The sequence below is a fragment of the Hyalella azteca genome, unplaced genomic scaffold, assembly GCF_000764305.2.
Source record: "Hyalella azteca isolate HAZT.00-mixed unplaced genomic scaffold, Hazt_2.0.2 contig3047, whole genome shotgun sequence".
Taxonomy (NCBI): Eukaryota; Metazoa; Arthropoda; class Malacostraca; order Amphipoda; family Hyalellidae; genus Hyalella; species Hyalella azteca.
This window is the reverse complement of record NW_025933301.1, coordinates 49,592-70,272: the sequence shown is the minus strand read 5'-3', so window position 1 is coordinate 70,272 and position 20,681 is coordinate 49,592. Positions and strand designations below refer to the sequence as shown.

At 37.7% G+C, this 20,681-nt stretch overlaps 1 protein-coding gene across 2 annotated transcripts; it reads left to right on the top strand.

The window, feature by feature from the left end:
- Positions 1 to 373: 373 nt before the first annotated feature.
- On the top strand, positions 374 to 20,293 carry LOC108681642 (enhancer of polycomb homolog 1). Of its 2 annotated transcripts, none has more exons than XM_018170696.2 (10): positions 374 to 764; positions 8,176 to 8,280; positions 8,806 to 9,105; positions 10,166 to 10,401; positions 10,905 to 11,136; positions 11,492 to 11,632; positions 11,835 to 11,963; positions 12,389 to 13,035; positions 13,656 to 13,882; positions 14,843 to 15,063. In XM_018170696.2, exons 1-10 carry the CDS (start codon positions 615 to 617, stop codon positions 14,983 to 14,985), a joined length of 2,310 nt encoding a protein of 769 aa, XP_018026185.1. In that variant the 5' UTR covers positions 374 to 614; the 3' UTR covers positions 14,986 to 15,063. The 2 variants fall into 2 exon arrangements, with proteins under 2 accessions (XP_018026185.1, XP_018026184.1); XM_018170695.2 differs by having other exon boundaries at positions 375 to 764; positions 13,656 to 13,796; positions 14,843 to 20,293.
- Positions 20,294 to 20,681: the final 388 nt, after the last annotated feature.

The following is a 20,681-nucleotide window of genomic DNA, read 5'->3' as shown; positions in this document are numbered from 1 at the left end:
CACAAATTTTTCCGTGGGTAACCGCAAATGAAATCTTTGCAGTAGGTTTAATTTTGATGTTCGTAATTTTTCCAGCATTTGCCATAATACAATGTCTAAATAGCAATCAGCAACGGGATTATCTCCAAAATATGTGAGTTGGCCTTAAAATAAGTTTTTTGTCGTTCATTTATCGAAGAAAACTCCCCTTCCGAAAATTCAACAATATTGCGTAAAAAATGAGGCGTATCAGGGGTATGAAATATTTTTAAAATGACTTTCATAGGTGAATTATGAATTTTTTGAGGTGTAAAGACCAGAAAAGTTGGAAAATACCATAGATAATTGCGATATTTGAGTAAATTCATGAATTCTATTTAGGCCGGCAGATGGCGGGACGATCACATTAGCGTGCGGGACGACCGCCATTGAACTGAGGCAGGCTGTACACTCGTGTCGCCAATTTTATTACAATATTTTCCCTTATTGTTTGTTGCATCGCAGAAATACAACATGGATAGATTATAGGGGTTATTTACGCGATTTGCAGTGGGCTTCGGCCCCTCAAGCCGCCCACATCCGAAGTTTTGAGTGTTAGTAAGAAATGATCGCGCGGTAGAACTCGTGTTGCCAAAATGAGCAAGTTTCGTGCAAGGCAGCTCGACGCCACCAAACCCATACCTATTTATTTACAAGAGGAAATATCTGATTACACTGACTTAAATAATGCAAGCAATCGCACTGTGCCTCAAATGCCTACGGGCATGGAAAAGGAGGAAGAAACTGTAAGTACAAAACTTGTGTCTTGCTTTCGTCTCCTGTGTGTGGGCAGCCATATTGGAATTTGGCGCGCCAATTTCAAAACAATGTAATTATTGAAATTTATGATGTCGCAAGTTAAAGTCGTTAAATATTGATACTACACACTGTTTTTGTTAAAATTTTTGTCTCTATTGCATTATAGGTTGATTAAATATTAGTTTCGTTATTTTCGTTGTGCTTTAATTAAATATGTGGAATAAAACCTAGGTAGGTATGCTACCTAACTGTCGAAGTAGGCCCTATAATGTTGTCATTAAATAAGACTCATGGTACCTAGGTCCTAGGTACCTATTTTGGTATTGGGTCAGTGGGTCATTACTGAAAAGTTTTTTCTAACTATTGTTGGAATGTTAACTGACGGCTAGACACATTTTCTTATTTTTATTCGAAATTGTAATAATAGCATACAGTCATACACTTAGCCTACTTGAACATTTAAACATGCTTATGATGATGTATTTAAGTAAATCAGATGCTGATAGTTATTTATTATCTAGTTTTTACTTTTTAGTAATGTGTTAGTAATGCTTATTAGTCTGAAATTGTTTATTTCTAATTGTTTCTAATTAAGCAGGATACCTCATAGCTACAATGAAAAAATGAGACATCAATATTAGTTATAAAAAGTTTTGGATGGAATTTAAAAATGGTGGTTCATTTTTTACTTTCAATCCATGTATCCTGCCCTAGTATGGAATATATCTACTTGGCGAGCTGCGACTGAATTTTTCGAGCCGTGGTTTTATGGATTTGCCAGCCGTGATTCCATTTCTACGTGAGCCGCGAGATTTCATACCTACTGAAATTATATGATATTAGAGCCGCGATATTTCAGACAAAAATAGGACTTTTCCAGACTAGATCCTGCCCACTGCCAGTGTGGAATACTAGGATTGGAAACTCACTCTTATAAAAGCTTTTTACCCAAGGATGAAAGCTTTCCTCAAAATGGTTTGCCAGGTGACTGACTAATAAAAGTGACTATAAATTTTATCCAGGGTGCTAAGGGTGCAAGCAGTGTTGCCATTTGCCAATATATGGATTTTTAGTCCAAAGCATCGCCAGCCATTTTCGAAATGCATCGCCAGAAATTTTTAATAAGAAAATGCTGCATACATTTTTGATAGTATATCCCGTACTCTTCACTCACTGCATCATCGCAACTGATTACCGGATAAGCTTCACTGCATCCTGAATCTTGATCCATCCGACGTACCCCAGAAACCGGGATGGTTCTTGTGCAGTCGTTTGCATCATCCTTGACAGGAATTGAAATCCAGTAATGTCTAGTCTTGCATCCTTGCAACATTGAATACCTATTTTGATGCGCTTGGGACTTTGTTGTGTTGCATTCTACTGAACATTCACACTTATTTTCACTGCAATCCTCCTTAGAGTTTTTAAGGGAGGCTCTCCCTCCCTCATCAGCGAGGCTCATCAAACGTGGTAAAAAGGGACGGGCGGGGTAAATAAGGACGCGCGTCCCACATTTCGTAGAAATGTTGTAGCAGCTAAACTAATCAAAATATTGCAAAACTAAAAATAGTGGTGTAAACTTCAATATTTTTACTATCTAGGGTAAACGCGGTATATTCCGACACATTAAGGACGCATCGAGAAATGAAAAACTATAAAAAAAATCGTATGCGTTACGTAAGTTCTGTTGCCTTGTCAGCAACGATGAAACGTCACAAAATGTTGCCATATTTATTAAAAAGCCTTTAGAATGGAAACCTAGCAAATCCCTATATTCCGTCACTTTGTGTGGCAATATTCGACACGTGGTGAGTCGTATTGCGTCAGTGCTTCAAATTTAACTGATACGTATTGCCGACATCCACGTGTTCGAATTCCATTTGCTGTGTGAGCTGTATTGGGATACAACATGGCTTTGAATTAGAACACTAACGAATATTGAACACTACTTGATTATGTTTTAATTAACAGCTATTAGGCTTTTAATTAAGCAAATTTCAATTTTTGTACAAAGCTTTGAACGATCTGTGTGTGTCCAATTCAAGTTGTGTCGGAATTAGTTTTCATGTGTCTAAATCCAACATCTCAACTTAATCATCTATTAATTTATTTACGACTTGAAATCAGCAAATAAAAGTATACTTAAAGGATTCCTAATATATTCACAGACGTATTTAAAAGTCTCAAACCATAATATTCTTCCTATAAAAACAGTTATTCACTATTTGGTAGAGCCATGTCAACTGTCAAATTTGACACATTTTTCGATGATCTCACCACGTGGCATGCATTGTCTCTCTTTGGATCTCAATATTTTCGAACTAGATGGCCAAGACCTAGTGTTTTTGCAGTATTTCGACACGCAAATGTATGACGACACCATTTCAACCATCAATGAACGCAGGGAACTAAAACAAAGCTTAATATAAAGGAAAAGCTAGAGAGGTGACGGAATTACCTACGATGTCGGAATATACCGCGTTTACCCTATTATGTATGAAGCTAGTCAAGAAATCAAACATTTACTATCGCTAAAAAAATCACTTGAAAAAAGTGTGAAAAGTGCAATTTTGGAAAAGTACCTCTGCTAAGGTCTGGAGCGAAAAAAATATTTGCCGTATTGAAAATTTTTACTTTCATTAAAGTTGCACCCAGATGTCGGCTTGAAAACGTAATTGACAGAATTTGCCTATCTCATTCAAAAAAAAAAAATGGCAGCCGTTTCCGGGTGATGGGGTAAAAAAGGGACACCCCCCCGGGGTAATTAGGGACACCTTTAAAAATGCATTTACAGTAGAACCTCAGTTAGCAAAGGCTCCAGTTAACAAAATAATTGATTAATAACAAAGAATTTTGATTACATTTACCTCGTTCAGCGAAAAAAAATTCACTTATCAAAAAATTAGTGCATCATCGGTCGTCACAAAATTGTACATAGAATGCAATACCGGTATATAGAATTGTGCACTGGGCATCATAGGATGAAAAGTCATTGACCTAAACTATGATTTATTTCTTCAAAACATATGATGGTTGTCACTAAAACATTTTCTGTTTCAGGTATGTTTTTCACAATTTTTTTTGTTATTGTAAAATCATTAGACTCGATTAAAATTGTGCGAAATTACAAACCATCCTGTAAGCTTACAGATACAGAAGAAATGCTACATGGCTGCTGATATGAAGTTTGCAGTGGACAAGGTCGTTGTCAATGCTCAATGGCATGTCCATGGATAAAGTAATATCACATTAATAATACGGTAATTAATGAATATGGTAATATCAATTCAATAAAGGAAAAACAAGTAAAAATCACAGAAAATGTCATTTATTTTACATCTGCATCATCTACAATGAAAGAGGAGGACTTCAGACTACTGTTAGTAATAGATGAGTACACTCTGCATGCTTCAAATGTTTGAAATTGAGTTTTATTTCAAGTGTCCCTTTTTACCCCATTTCAAGATTAATTCAGGAGCCTTTTATATTGCGTCTAGTGCCTTACAAACAGCATATGGAATTTTTTGAAGATGCCATTTGATAGCCCTTGCAAAGAGCTATAAAATGAGCCTAAACTTGTTTCTGAAATGTTTCATGGTAAGAAGTTATTAACAAAAAATGCTCAAAACCGTCCCTTTTTACCCCATTTGACGGTAGTTTTTAAGCTACAGTGATGAGAGATATACCATTTGATTTGCAAATGAAAGATCTAGAGATTGGTTGTAGCTTTTTTTCAATTTGCCATACTATGAAAATATTTTGAAAAAAGGGTAAAATAAAAAATTTTATGAAAAATGCTTTCTCGCCTATAACAATTCTAGTTTTGAATAAAACCATGACAAATCAATAGATATGGTCTTTACACATCAAATGCATCTCAATGTTGTAACTTTAAAATCTCAGGAGGATATAGTTTTCTATGGTACCGTAAAATGGGGTAACTTAGACTACTTTTTTTCTTATAAATGATGCCATTTTCTTACTAGCTAAATTAAACTTGAATTGAAACATGCAAAATACAGGTCTATACTCTAGCTTCACTCACCATAAATTGCTGGTTCCTGCCTCTCATAGTCTTCATGTAATTTCAAAAAAAGTGATGGTCTTTGTTACCCCAGCTCTTGGGGTAACTTAGACCGGGTGGAAAAATCAATTATTTTTTTTTGGTAAAATAACTCCAAATAACTCCAGGTTTTGGTTGGGTTTTTGTAAAAAAAACGAAAAGTGGTCTAAGTTACCCCGCCGGTCTAAGTTACCCCATTTTACGGTACCCCCTTTTTGGCCATTTTCTAAGAATTTCATATTTTTTTTTTAATTTTGAAAAATTGACACGAGCAAAAAAGTCTTAGATTTCTGTTTTACACATGTGTAGCAAGTTTCAAAGTGATCCGTCCATGAATAAAAAAGTTTTTCTGGAACCCAGATGCTCCCATTAAAGGTCATGACCAGAGGTCAGCATGCACCCAATTCCAATCACAGAGATCAACACGCAGTCAGTACTATCAAGTACTGACATGTAGTGGTGGACTTTGGCCACCACTACAACAGAGACAAATGGCAGCAAAACAAAATAATAAACATAGGCCAAAGTGACTGGGGTAAATTTGGCCACTGCAGTGACTTTGGTCAACGTTTATTATTTTGTTTTGCTGCCATTTGTTTCTGTTGTAGTGGTGCCCAAAGTCACCCCAGTTGACCAGGTATATTGCAAGACATCATAAGAGTGGCAGCCTCTCATGAGTGCTGTGTATTACTGTCAACCGGGGCTACTCGGGACTGGCGGGGCTACTCGGGACAGTCCTCCGACACGGCGTAAAACTGTTATAGTAGCAAAACTAATTGGAATATTGCAAAACTAAATATAGTGGCGTAAATGTCAACCTTTTTCCTATCTATGTAGTATAAAGGAAGTCTAAAAATACTACATTTTCTAGCTTCAAAAAATTCCTGAAAAAAATGGTGAAAAACACTATTTTGAAAAGTTACTTCTGCTAAGGTCTGTAGCTAAAAAAATATTTGCCGTATTAAGAAATTTTACTTACATAAAAGATGCACCCAGGTGTCAGCTTGAAAACGTAATTGACGGAATTGTCCTATCTCATTCCAAAAAAAATGGCGGCCATTTCCACACAGCGGGGCTACTCAGGAAACCCCCGGGGCTATTCGGGACACCCCCAAAAATGCATTTACTGTAGAACCTCAGTAAGCAAAGGGTCCAGTTAAGAAAAAAATGGATTAAAAACAAAGAATATTGATTACATTTACCTCACTCGGCGAAAAAAATTTTACTTATCGAAAAATTAGTGCATCATCGGTCCTCACAAAATTGTACATAGAATGCTATAAGTATAATTGTGCACCGGGCATCATAGAATGAAAAGTAGTTGACCTAAACTATGATTTATTTTTGCAAAATATATGATGGTTGTCACTAAAACATTCCTTTCTGTTTCAGGTATGTTTTTCACTTCACGATCTTTTTTTATAGTAAATTCACTTAAACCAATTAAAATGGCGCATAAACGAGCGCATGGCGCATAAACGAGCACTGTTGTGCTTGCCACGTCCGTCTGTCCGTTCGTCTGTGACCTCAAGTTTTCGTCGACGAGAGAAAATGCGCTCTCTCATTCACTGCAATGAGTTAAATTACTATAAAAAGTTAATTTTTTATAGTAAATTCACTCAACCCAATTAAAATGGTGTGAAATTACAAGCCGTCCTGTGAGCTTACAGATACAGAAAAAAATGCTATAAGGCTGCTGATATGAAGCTTGCAGTGGACAAGGTTATTCTAAATGCTCAATGGCATGTTCATGGATAGGGTAATATCACATCAATAATACAGTATATCACATCTATAATATGGTACCGTCAACTGGGGTGACTTTGGCCATGTTTTTGATTTTGTTTTGCAAACAAAAGCAGGGTCAAAAATGATGGCCAAAGTCACTCTGCGTTTAAGACCTTGTTTAGGACCCTGGCGTTTATGACCCCCAGCGTTTATGACCCTGTTTTTGTTTGCAAAACAAAATAAAAAACTTGGCCAAAGTCACCCCAGTTGACAGTAATTAATGTTTATGGTAATATCATATCAATAAAGGAAAAACAAGTAAAAATCACAGAAAATGTCATTTATTCTACCTCTACATCATCTACAATGAAAGAGGAGGACTTCAGAGTACTGTTAGTAATGGAGTACACTCTGCATGCTTCAAATATTTTAAAATGAAGTTTTATTCCAAGTGTCCCGAGTAGCCCTGTTCGACGGGGCTACTCGGGACACTCTTTTTTTGAAATTTTTTTGAAGATGCCATTTGATAGCCCTTGCAAAGAGCTATAAAATGAGCCTAAACTTGTTTATGAAATGTTTCATGGTAAGAAGTTATTAACAAAAAATGCTCAAAACCGTCCCGAGTAGCCTTGGTTGACGGTAATGCAATTTGGGTTCGGGTAAATTGGAGTTACATCTTGTGTAACAGGATGCTTAAATTGAAAGGATTGTCTTCCTAGCAATGAGGGTTCAACAAAGTTTAGATGGAGCAAGGACCAAGATCACACATGGATGAGAGTAGATTTGGGTAAATCTTGTGCAATTTTTACTTACACATTGTTGGAGAAATCACTGGATATGTGTCTTGGACATTACTGCTTACATCTAATTTGTCACCAAGTCAAATGCTAGCTTTTATGACATTGAATTGAATTTTGCTGTGTATACACAATATAAAACCAAACTAAATTGATCAACTTTGAAAAAAATATTTTGCAGAACAAAAGCTAAAAAAACGGTACCGGTAGTAGAGTAATATTGCTGAAAAGCTTCACTTATATTGTGGATGGAGTCTTGGTTCAGCTGGGGTTAATTTATCTAGGGGATGTGCCTAGTATAACAATCAACTGCTGGTATTGTATCATGTGAATTTTGAAATCATTCAAGTCAAATTAATAGTAGAATTTTGTTGAATATTTATTTAACTTTTCCTAACTTGTCTTAAGACCTGCACATACATGTCACACTAGTTCAATAGCAAAATGAAATTTATTTTCTTTTTGCAATTTCATGAGCACAATTGTTTGTAGAGCGAAGGAATCATCATCCTTCTTCATTTCTGATGGCTTCTAGCCTACTAGCAATAATCTTATCTCTCAGGAGCGTGTTCTACTTTGCATTTTATATATACCGGTTTGATCAATGTTTTTTATGTAAATTCTCATTTGCAATTGTTTGAAATGGCACCATAATATTTTAAGCAAGTTTGAAGAGAAAGATACGAGAGTAAAGGTATTAAATTCATTGCAGTTTTACAGCCTTCTCTTATTCAACTTGAGTCATTCTCAGTACATTTTCCTTATCTATTTTGGTCTGAAGTTTTGTCTATATTGATATTTGTTTTCCAGGAGCACCATCTGCAGCAGGCCATCTTCCACCACAGAGTTATCCCTGTTCCTGAGGTGTATGCAGTTGACAGTACCCATGCCAAAATATACCCTCCTGATTATAAGGTAACTTTTGCAAGCATAGCCTATTTTTGATCATTTCTACATTATCTTTCCTTTAAGTAGAAGAGTTCACAGTCATACAAACAAGTGTCAACTTGCTTTGATTATTAGAGTTTTTGATGCTATTTTTATGACTAATATTTCATTTAATACTTACACTAGAGCCAATGGTTAAGAGTTGGCTGCCAATTTTTTAGCACTAAACTCTGTAGAGTAATAATATTTTTGTTTGAATGAAACTTCTTAAAAACTGTATGGAATTGTTTATCAATCTTGGTCAAAGTATTCAGTTCAAGCTAATAAAAATAGATTTTGCATTTTTGGCAATAATTTCGCTAAACTGATCAATGTTCATAATTTTTCCAATACTTTGTGAATATAGATGAAGTTTTCTGATAAAAATATTGTGGCAATGACTATCCAAAATAATGCTATGGCATATATATGATGCATAATAGTTGAATATATTCAGATCTTGTAATATATTGTGTTCTTTTAGTGCAAATAATAATTTCTTTTTATGAACAGCAATCTCGACAACTTATACACATCCTGCCGTTCAACCCTGAGCAAGATATCCCTGACTATGACATGGACAGTGAAGATGAGGAATGGCTGTCCCAACAAGCTGCTAAAGGGGAGCTGCTTCCTCTTGATCCCCCTCAGTTTGAAGAGATGATGGATCGTCTCGAGAAGAGCTCTGGTCTGAAGGCCGTCACATTGCAGGAAGCTAAAGTTCTTCTTAAGGATGACGATGGTCTCATCACTGCTGTATATGACTACTGGCTCAACAAGCGTCTAAAAACCCAACACACTCTCATACCGCAAGTCAGTCTCCATGATTCTCATTCAAACCTTTTACTTCTACTGTTGTTAAACACATCAACCGTTATTCATTTTGTGAGCAACTTCATAATTGCTCTTAGAATTCTGTTGGCAAGAGCGCTAGTGCTCTGCACTGTTGATGGAAATAACTTTTGTGTAGTATCCTATAAATGAGACAAGCAAAGTTTTTGAAACAATTCAAATTTAAATTATTAATCAGCACAGTAGTGGAAGTTTTTTGAGAAAACCATTGCATCAATTATTTGACCAATAAGTAGCCACAACTATCACTATCCTAAATTGTTGTACTGAATTTCAAAAACTCAAATTTTTGTGCATCGAATTTATGTCAATATTGTTATGCTTCCTGGGACAAGTTCTTTTTATAAACATACTACTTACCTGTACAATTTGCATTTCTATTTCTGACTAATATTTTCTAAACATTTAAAGTGAAATGAATATTATGTTGATGAATTATTCTTGCCTGTAAGTTATTCTCCTCTAGAGTTGCTGAGAAGCTGTCAGGGGCCAGTTTCTTGCACTGAAATCAATCCCAGATTTTTTCCTCAGTAAATTTTTGGTGCTAGACACGACTTCCATAGTATGTCAACACAGCTACACGTCGTACATTTTTGGTGCTAGACATGACTTCCTTAGTAGTATGTTAACACAGCTGCACTCGTACATTTTTGGTGTTAGACATGACTTCCTTAGTATGTTAACACAGCTACACTCGTACATTTTTTTCCTTAGTATGTTAACACAGCTACACTCGTACATTTTTTTTCCTTAGTATGTTAACACAGCTACACTCGTACATTTTTTTTCCTTAGTATGTTAACACAGCTACACTCATACATTTTTGGTGCTAGACATGACTTCTATAGTATATTAACACAGCTACACTCATACATTTTTGAATAGTGCATGCTTAATGTTGTTCATTTTTTTATGAATGTCCCAATTAAATCCTTGAGTGCAATTTATGTGCCATAATTTTTAGTTTTAGTATAACTATTTAGGTCTTATTATACTCTAAAAATTTGTTCTATTTTGCTAGGTCAAATCTGAAAAGAGTGCTGGAAGTGCACCCAGCGACCCATATGTGGCATTCAGAAAACGCACTGAGAAGATGCAGACTCGGAAAAACAGGAAAAACGATGAATCCAGTTACGAGAAGATGCTCAAACTCAAGCGTGATTTGACAAAGAGTTTAACAATGCTTCAGATGGTTAGCCGGCGGGAGAAGACCAAGAGGGAGTTGCTGCATCTCCATATTGAAATCTTTGAAAAGCGGTAAGTATCATCCACGTTTTAGATGTTGATTATCAGAAAACTGACGTCATATTAACAGTATCTCAATTACCATCTGGGGAAGTTTTCTCACATTTTTCTCTCTCGCGTTGTTCATTGCTGAGACCCCGCTCATTGGAGGATGTGCATGTGCAAAAATGCCAATGAGGTCAGCATGTCTAAGCATGGTCAGAAAAATTGTCTTCCACGTTCATAACCATTATTAAATGACGTCGAGGTCAAGTATAATGGTTATGGTTCAATCAATAAAGATTAATAATGGTTAAATGATGACCATTATTACACAATTGAAAGTGTCCAGGAGAGGACAAACTCACCTTTTTTAATATAGCTGATTAAACACAATCTCAATTGAAAATTTTTCATTCAAATGTTCCATACCTAGAACACTTGCATGTAAGACAACGATTATGTTGAGAGATGCATGTAATCCAGCTATAAGTGCTATAATCTATGCCATAACTGAATAAATCTATGGTGTGCAGGTACGAGCTTCAGGACTGGTCAGGATCCATCATCTCAGAACTGCTCAACAGCCGGCCCATGTCAAGGTCTGCCTTCGCTCCTTTAGTGTCCAATCATCTGAACTCCTCAGCGCTAGCGGCCACGAGTGCTGCTGGCGGCGGTGGTGGCGGGGCGAGGGGAGGCGCTGGTTGGCTCAAAGTTGGCCACAACCGCAACAACCTCACCAACGCCTCGGCTGCTCACCGCAACAAAGTGAGTCGCTACAGAATATATTTCTCTTCCATTAATGTTCTCTATTTTCGTTGTCAAATTATTTAAGTTCTAGTAAAATTCGTAAAGATTTCTGATGTGCCTTAAAAATTTTCTAGTTGGATGATCGTTCCACTTTTTATGTTCAACTAATTGTATGTTGAATTCCAAATAAATAATTTTTGCAAGTGTTCTGATTTGTCTTTAGTTTCTTTCGTCCTTAGAAGTACTGAGAAAAAATACCTTGGGAAAATTCTGGGATTTCCACATTCTGGTGAAGCTCCTATGTGATTCTAATCTTTCATGTTAAGAACTCATTTAATTATCATTAAAACCTTATTTACTACCCTTTCTGCAGGACAATGCAAAGAGGGAGAGGAAAAATAGAAAAGCCAAGTTGCACGCCAGTCTTGGTCAGCCCAGCTCGGGGCTGCAGCGGCAGCATGCAGGCTTCTCCCATCCTCCAGACCCTTATTTGCTGGCTAATGCCTATCCCTCGGTAATTATTTCCGCTGCTCTCATTTTTACACAGAAAGTATTACTAATACTTGCCTTTTATAAATTATTACTCATTCTTGTTTAATCGTCCACACCCAAGTAACTATTCCAGAATTTCCTATACCGTTACTGGCTAACTTCGGATGTTGCTCTTCACAGCCGCAAGTATATAGTTGTTGACATTAGCTTCCTGATTTTTACAGTCATTGGAGGAGGATGATACAACGGGCTCAGGAGGCGGTGGACGTGGCGGCACCTCGCAGTCTGACGATGATGCTCACGCTGACGGTTCCTTCACGTTCATCAGAAGACATCATTGCCAATACCACGCGGTGAGTGCATGCCTGTGATCTATAATGACTCATCACTTGAATCATTCTGACTTGTGTGTCTCGTGTTGTGTTCATTGTTATTTGTGTGTGAGCAGTTTACTTTTGTAATTATAGTAGGTTGACGCTCGAACGTTTTGCTATTTATGAGCTTAACAGGGCAACTTTTCCACAAGCTACATATGTAAGTGGATACCTATCAGTCGTTGATAAATGATGAATGTTAAGCAAAAATTTTACACGCAAATATTTTTAGTTAATTTCGCACACTGAAGTGTTTTTGTCTAAGTGATTGACTCATTTTTTTCCTTAGAAGCCAAATTCTGCCAATAATTTGCACCTGCTCTTGTTATAAAAAACGAAAAACGAATAAATACCGAGATATTTATTGATGGTTTTAGTCTAAAGACAATTAATTTTTCCCACAGCCCCGAGAGGACACAGTGTGGGCTGCCCCTCACGAGGGAGGAGGGGGAGCCAACCATGCCCCATACTCCCTCACAAGCCTCCCTCCAGAATATCTTCCCCGCAGTCCCTCCCCACCTTCGTCATGTCTCCCCACAGATCAAAATTTTCCTCCAACCTTTTCTGTACTATCATCACAAACTCCCCCGCGGATACCTTCTCCAAGTTTATCGCAAATGCCGACTATACGTCGCACATTCTCAACAGCCTTATCTCCAATACCTCCTTTATTAAGCTCATCACTATTAACTCCTGCATTCTCATTTCCACCTAGTGGACATTCTTCTCTTCCATCGACTTCTTCCACATTTACTTCGTGTGGCAGTGATTCGTTATCTTCTAATTTGGTGCCTCTAGATGGCTCCTTATCTAAATTTGAACCATCAACCAGTTTACCCCAATTACCACGCACCCCTACACATGATTTTACACCTGTACATTTGTCGTCAATGTCTAGGAATGCATCTTCATTACCAGGCCCTGACGCCAGCGCTCCTTCCCTTAAAAGCAGAGAAGGCTCTTCTCCTAATAATTTATTAACTTCTCACATATCAAATCCCTCTCGTCGTCACATTACGCTTGCCAGACGACGCCTTGGCAGAGGAGGGAGGTAAGCAAAGGATCGAATGTAATTTGAACCCTGTTCTGAATTAACTGTTAGGTAGAATCCTTACCTTCATTGCTTCTCGTGTTATTTCTTCTTTTAGCCTTGGAATTACATCTAATCACAGGAAACAATTAATAATTCACATGTTTATTCTGTAATTGATCAGTTCTGGCTTCCGTATTTGAAATTTACTATATGTTTTCCAGGATTAGCTGTGCAGGATAGCTGCAATCTTTATCAGTATTTGGAAATTTTTAGGGTTTAGTGTTTGACAAGTCGATGGCTTGTAGTTGGTTTCTCTCCTTTTGCTATTCATATTTTGTAGTTTTAAAATGATTTTTTTCGGGAAGTATGTGTTAAGGAATTATGTTAAACATTAAAGATGGATGAGATGATATTTTCCAAAGCATTTTGATGGAGATTTCTAATGTTAAAATTGTTACCCAAATAATGTTGGTGTTTGTAATAGGTACATTTTAGTGGAAACAGAATGACAAGATAATGAAGAAATTCTTATCATTAAATTTCAAATTTCTTACATTGCATCACTACTAAGCATAAAAATGAAGTAATTTGAATAAAGTGATGCCTGACTCTGTGGATGACAAATGTAAATGTTGCAGGATATGGATAGACCGACTGAGCAGCGCTAGTCTTGATGACCGAGCACCCTCGGCCGTGGCTGCAGTGGAGCACTGCGGTGTGGCACTGACCTCAGCCACACGGGATATTCTCACCCAGCTGCATTCAGCCGCGGCACTCTGGTTAGTGCTCTGCCTGAAACATGTTTGTCGTGGCTTGGGGTTCAGCGCCAACACAATCACATTTCAATTTACTTCTACATTTCGAGGTTGGTGGTACTTCTATTATATGTTAGCAATCTTCCATTAGATTCTGCAACTGTTCCTTAAAAAAAAGCTAACTTCCGACCATGTTCAATAAATAGATGTGTTATTATACAAAAGTGTAGCGTAGAAAATGGTCTAGCCGTTGCTACGATGGTAGGTGTGCGTGGTCAACCAATATACTGTCAAGAGCTCTCCCTAAATATTGCCTTCAGTGTCTGCTTTCCAAATGTGAGTATCTGAAGGAAATTTGTTATTTACTACTCTAAATATATGTATTATCTAATTTTTTCAAGTTTTTAGTTATCCTTTTCTTCACGTTTGGTTTCAATGTGTTCACCGAATATTTTGTTTGTTGGCGAGAATCGTTGCGGCTCCGGCTCATGTAAGCTAAATTGGCTTTCATCATATATGAGGATCAGCTTATACAGCATCTTTGATTGATCTTGTGCATCATGCATCTAGCGACCTGGCGTCGTGTTCACTTACATACGTGAAATTATTGGGTCGTTAGATCGAAAAAAATGGCTCCAAAGAATTAACAAACTGTTCTTTTGCGTTTTTATTTCTATCGATCTGAATGAATTTGTGATAACCAATTACTATTTAGTAGTAGATTCTTTCAGAATCGATGAATTGGATGATAAGCAAGATGCTTGTCTTGTGATACTTCTCAGCAGCAAGTGGCAAACATTCCTCACAATTTTGAAGCACTACAATTTTGCATCCATTTATTCCTGTTATTTTCGGGGAAAAATGTGTATATATGAATGGAGTTGTTACTTTAGTTTTCAGTTGAAGCAAAATTTGTACACTCGGTATTCGAAATAAAATTCATCCGATAATTAAATATCTCTTTACTAACTGATGAAGATTTGTGCAGTTTCTACTGTCATTGTTAATAACCATCTAAGGAAATGCAATGTTATATCCATAAGAAATTAACTGGGATAACTGTGCCGCAGGCGGCCTGGCAATGAGAGGGTGTCATGCAGTCTGCCCGAGTTCAGGAGTGTGGTGCAAGATCAGGCGGATGGCGGAGAGAGCGAAGCTGAAAGCGAAGGTCGAAGCTCACCACTGGACCCAAGTTACCTGCAGTCTTATGTGATCTCGGCTGAGGTTATGGAGGGCGAGAATGAAGGCTTGACAACTGATGTTGAAATGAGCATTCCTTCTAGTATTTTATTGGGAGGAGACTCGAGGCAAGACAATGAGGATGTTGAGAGTAATGTCCTGCTGGGCTCGTCTCACGCATGTGTTGACGGAATCAACTGGATCGATTCTAAATCTTCAGAATCGCTGCTTCTAAATTCTCAAGAATTGCCGCCAGTATTCAGTCCTGACCGCTGTAGTCAGTTTCAGCCATCAAGACAACATTCCAATATTTTTTCACTGCTGCCAAGCTCACGTTTCTCTACCTATGATGCGTCCATCTCTAACAGTGGTGCAGCAACTCAGCCATTACCCAGCGCCTGTGATAATGAACTGGTGGAAATCGATCCATCTTTACCTGAAATCATCAACCCTCCTCGCCTCTCTCGAATACCTTCATCACCTTCTAATGTCGCTCTCAATCATCGCCCGCCTGCTATTTCTCAGCATTCATCTGGTAATTTTTATATATCAAATTCTTTGTTAAATGTGTCGTCGAGCAATAGTTCCACGAATCGCGATTTTGGTGTAAGAACCGTGACAAATTTAGACTGCCATGTTAGTGCAGTTAGTAGTGGCTCTTTTTTAGTGAACAACAGTGAAAGTGTATGGACGGCATCAAGTGATGAGTGTAGTTATAATAAAATTAAAGTCAGTGAAGGTGTTTCTCAAAATAGTGGTGAAGAATCATCAGCCGCCTGCACTGGCAACGTGAGCAGCGCTAGCAGTAGCCCTGCTTGTGTAAATAATGTAGATAGCTCTAACAAATTGACTAGTTCGTCTTTTGCCGTGTCTTCGTCAATACTTAGAACTAGTACCTCGTCGACTGTGAGTAAAAGTGGTCACCAGAGACTCATTACTAATTCTAGCCACTCTCCTTTAAACAATTGTAACGCTCACGTGAGAAGTAATAGCAACGGGAGCACCACTGAAGCTTCGTCGCGATACCGTGTCCTTAATGATAAAAGTTCTACCCTTCCTCACAACAGCGTTGTCAAAACCAATAATAATGGAAATAATAGTATGAGTAACGGTCCTGTGCGTAACAATATAGTGCACAGCAAGAGCAGCACCAGCGGCACCACTACAACCACCACCTCCATGCCCGTGGTCAGATGTGCCAAACTTGACCAGTATCTTTTCAGAGACAGCTGACCATCGTGAAGCAGAGGCGCGCTGGCCATCGTGGTCAGTGTTAGCTCTATGGCTCACACTTCCCTTTCGACTTAGTCGAGCGCACTTCTGCTGGCAGCCATCAATGTTAGACGATTGTTGTCGGTCTCAGAGAAGGAACGGAGCCATAAACAAAATCTCGGATGCTTGTCTCGCTGTAGACATTGTTGGATGACACCTGACTATGTCCAGTCTCAGGTAGTGGGGTGGATGGTTTGCTGGCCGATCATTTATAGCCTGCTAACAATTCTGTATTGATAGTTGCAGATGTGAACGCTAGAATTCGGAAACAAAAGTTGGAACTCAGTCATTCAAAGAGATTATTAGAAACGAGACTGTTACTCAGATGTCTATGTTATTAATTAATGAAGTAAACTATACATTAGTGTTCTAATTGAACCATCTTGGTGTGATGTTGGGCCTGTAATTGCTGACATCAAAGAACAAAAAAATATAAAGTTCACCAAAATATTTTGAACTTTTCATGCTGCTGAATTGTTATGGGCTAAATTGTAATAATATATCCGTTTATAGAAAGACTTGTATCATGGCAAGACTGTTAGCAGTTGAGTGGTTATCCTGTTGAAGCCACGCACATTAGGCAGATGTTGTACTGTTCGCCGTTCTATGCTGTAGCTGGTACATGGTTATATCGTGTGTGCAATGCTGCACATCAAATTTCTGTGATGTGCTTTCTTTCCCTTGAAGTGACGTGATTGCCAGGCCATAGCAGTAGCCGATGCATGACTTCATTGTTGTTTTCTATACGTTGTTGCCATTAGGGGATCAGGCAACGCAGGTACTGAGTCGGGTGGTCTCGAAATTAACTTCACGTGCTTTCTTACGTTTGTTTTCGTGATACCAGCTTTCCCAACTCGCAGCAATCATTTCGAGCATTAGCCGAAACATATTTTGGCTCATTCTATAGCTGAACATATTTTGGCTCATTCTATTAATATACACGTAATATCATTGCAGTTCTGACGTATCAGTCTCAGTTAGTCATCATTGCTAAATTTCGAATTAATACAACGTTTGTTCAAAAGGCTGGGATTCAGTCGCATCTCTGATGTACTAAGCTTGGGCGGTAAAGAGTTTACAGTATTTCTTGCCATTTGTTCCAGAATCAGCACCAACTTAAATCTAATCTCTATAGAAAACTTTGGTTTTGATCACGATTTGCGTCTAGTATTATTTGTGACGTCTCCTTCGTGTGTTGGTATTCTCTAGTTCTTTTGATCAGTTTGACTGAATCTGCAACTTCATCCGCAAATTGCCGTGTATTTCGTAATATTAAAACTGATGTGTGGGCTTCTAATGTGATGTTTGTTATCACACTTGTGTATGCCGTAGTTCCCTGGACCAGTGCGTGACCACTTGGACGTCTGACGTGACACTCTAGTTCTTAATTAATGCTGTATAAATGTACATAAAGCTTGGTGACGTCTGTTTCGCTATGCGGAACTGTCGTATTGGTGTAAACTTCTGGTGAGAACCAACCACTACAACGCTTATTATGTAGGTAGTAACCAATGTAAGGGTGGCGCACGTGCCGAAGAGCACTCAATCCTTTTCGTGCTATTCTTTTGTTTTCCGTTGTTATTTTTTTAGGTATCATGGAACTATCATTTTCGTTTCTATTGTATAATGCCCGTAGTCTTCGGTGACTGAAAGTCTTGCATTTTTGTTTTTCGATTGTTTGTATTAGGCTTGCGTTTTGATTCGACTTGTGAACTTTGTCTAATATGCAATTTATCACTTGAAGCATTAATATTTTTGGTTATACTGTCTCAAGACCCTATCCTATTCATTTGATTTTAGTATCGCGACTGCAGACCGTCATGTCACTAGCTTATTGTTCCGTTCGATCTAACGGATATGTTATGTTCAGTTTATTTTTACCTGGGTACGTATCGCATAGCATCATTATCTTTCGGTATTAAATTGTTCAATAAATATTATTTCACCTAAAAATAAATATTACCTTCTCATCCACTACAAAATTCTTTTGATTTTACGGAATTAAATCATAGGATCCCTTTATTTCGGTTAGTTTTTTCCTGTGTCATATTATAAAGCTTTTTTTTTCGTCAGTAAAATTCAGTGATCTGTAAAGGTATTTTCGAACATGATTTGGCTGTCAATTTCAACGATGACTGGTGAATGATCAATTTCTGGTTGATACTCTTTGTTAATTGGTTCGTATTTGTTATTAGGTCATGAGTGGTTTGAAAAATATTGACAAATTTCACTTTATTTTTTGGTTGAATTTTGATGCATAAATTCGAAAGTCTTGTGATAGGATTGTTCTTCCACGGTCGCGTCATCCATGAGGTCGTGTCATTTCTGAATATGTAACATGACGCTGCTGCTCTGACGAGGACGGCGTCATTGTGTCGTTCTTCGAACTCTGCGCGCTACATGTGATGCAATTCTAGCCAATTTTCTTCAGCAACGTAACTTTTCTTTTTATATTATGTTCTAATGTTCAAAACAATGTTTTTGGAATTTTATGTACACCGACTTAAATTGAATGAATGAATGCAATGACGTGAAGGCTATCCTGAAATAAGGTGATACATTAATGAACCTCTTGAGCTGCTGCTTGCAACATCTGTCTATGCTGTATCTCAAGTTCCATCACTCATCTTCGTCATGTTGATTCGATGTCTGTTCCAATGTCATCCTGGTACCTCCTTTATATGCAATAAAATTTGTTCTTATTGGCTTACTTATTTTATATTTGTCAGGTAATGTTGTATTCCTGACATGTTGCGGTTGATGAACTTTGGATGCGCTTGACCTCGGAAATTCAGTAATCATGACATATTCCTTAATAAGTCTAAATCTTTTTTCAAAATTGCTGAACGATTATTATTCTAAATAAATCTAACAGTGTTTCCAACTACAGAACACTGTTTCTATCAACCATTCTTGCGCCTGCCCTCGACTCCGCTCATCACGTTGTAGCGTTACGCTTTCATTGCTTGTTTATCTGGGTTGCTCTCTGTTTTCCTATTGCTTATATTAATTTTTAGCCGTGCGCTTACTTGGATCGGATTTGCTTATCACTTTTTGATTAACCTCAACATTCCTCGAAGTTTCCTATACAGTCTTGCCCGTTACTGGTTCGTGTGGGTAGGTATTTTTTTTTTAATTTCAACTAAGAACATTTAATTTGCTCTCGAATGTTTCATAAATTTTCCACTTTGTTGCTTCTTATCCCGATTGCTAGAATTTTTGTTTGGTTAGGTCATTGGGTTTTCCATGCACGACGGAAATGTTCATAACTGCCGTCCGGTTATTATTCTCTACTTTTTTGTTGCCATGAATCTTTTTTGTCCAACTTATTCGGAATTTTATTAGTAATTTTTCCACGTCTGATTTGATAGCGACGTGTCTTTGTGATGTTGTCAATTTTGTAGGCGCTTCACTATCATTGATCTCTAGCTTGTTAATAAGCTGCAGTTTCTAAGCATGTTGGTTTGGAAAGTACAGTTGTGCATTTCCTCCTCTGTATGCAAAAGTGGTGAAATTGATTCTCCTGACTGCCAGTGTTTAGGTTAGGTAGAGTTGATTTACCAAACATTTTGATAAGACACGTTTCGTGATGAACTGCTATGGGCATTTCTCAGTTTAATACAGCGCGAGTTATTTTCGTTCACGAATTAAATACCTAGGTTGCGTACAGCGATGCTATCCTTAGATGAACCTTCAGGATATTCATGGTTTGAACAATTAGCACAGTCGATCGGGTGAGTTCTACATTTTTTGATGAAATTCGGCATTTCGTTAAGTTACAGCTTCTTCATTCCCTGATATGCCTAATGAATACAAATATTGCCTGTTACCTAATTGAGATACAATTTCGAGTCTGGACTTATTAATTTTTTTTACAACTTGGAAGCGCGTAGTAAATAGAAGAGGAGATAATGATGTGGAGTGTAATTCATTACCCTGTACAATTTTCTTCATTTTGGCTTGAAGAAAGTCGACTAATTTCTCTCTTCAATCGCATAGTTTATTTGCTCAAAATATTGAAAACATGTGAATACATAAGCGCTCAGTACAAAATAAACAATTCTAAATGATTTTTGCTTTGATTACCATCATTCAAAGGTCTTTTGCATACAACAGCAACAGAGCTCTGACGATACGTCAAGCCTGATGGTATTGCGCGCTTAGTCTGCAACGGCTCGATTGTAAATAACTATGAGAAGGACTTTGTTATTGCCTGGATCGTCCATTTAATTTAATGTGACGCTAATGGTGACCTGACTTCGTGTGTGAAGTCCGGCAAGAATAATAGGAACGAATCTAGGTAATTTGTCACCGACGGTTCAGGAATTGTATCCGACGGTTCAGGAATGTATACTTGTTCCGGAATGAAGTGAAAAGAATTCAATTGCTGCCGATGCGTTCCATTTAGTTTGAGTACTCGCAAAAACAGTGTGGTATTCCCATGCAATTCAATCTTAG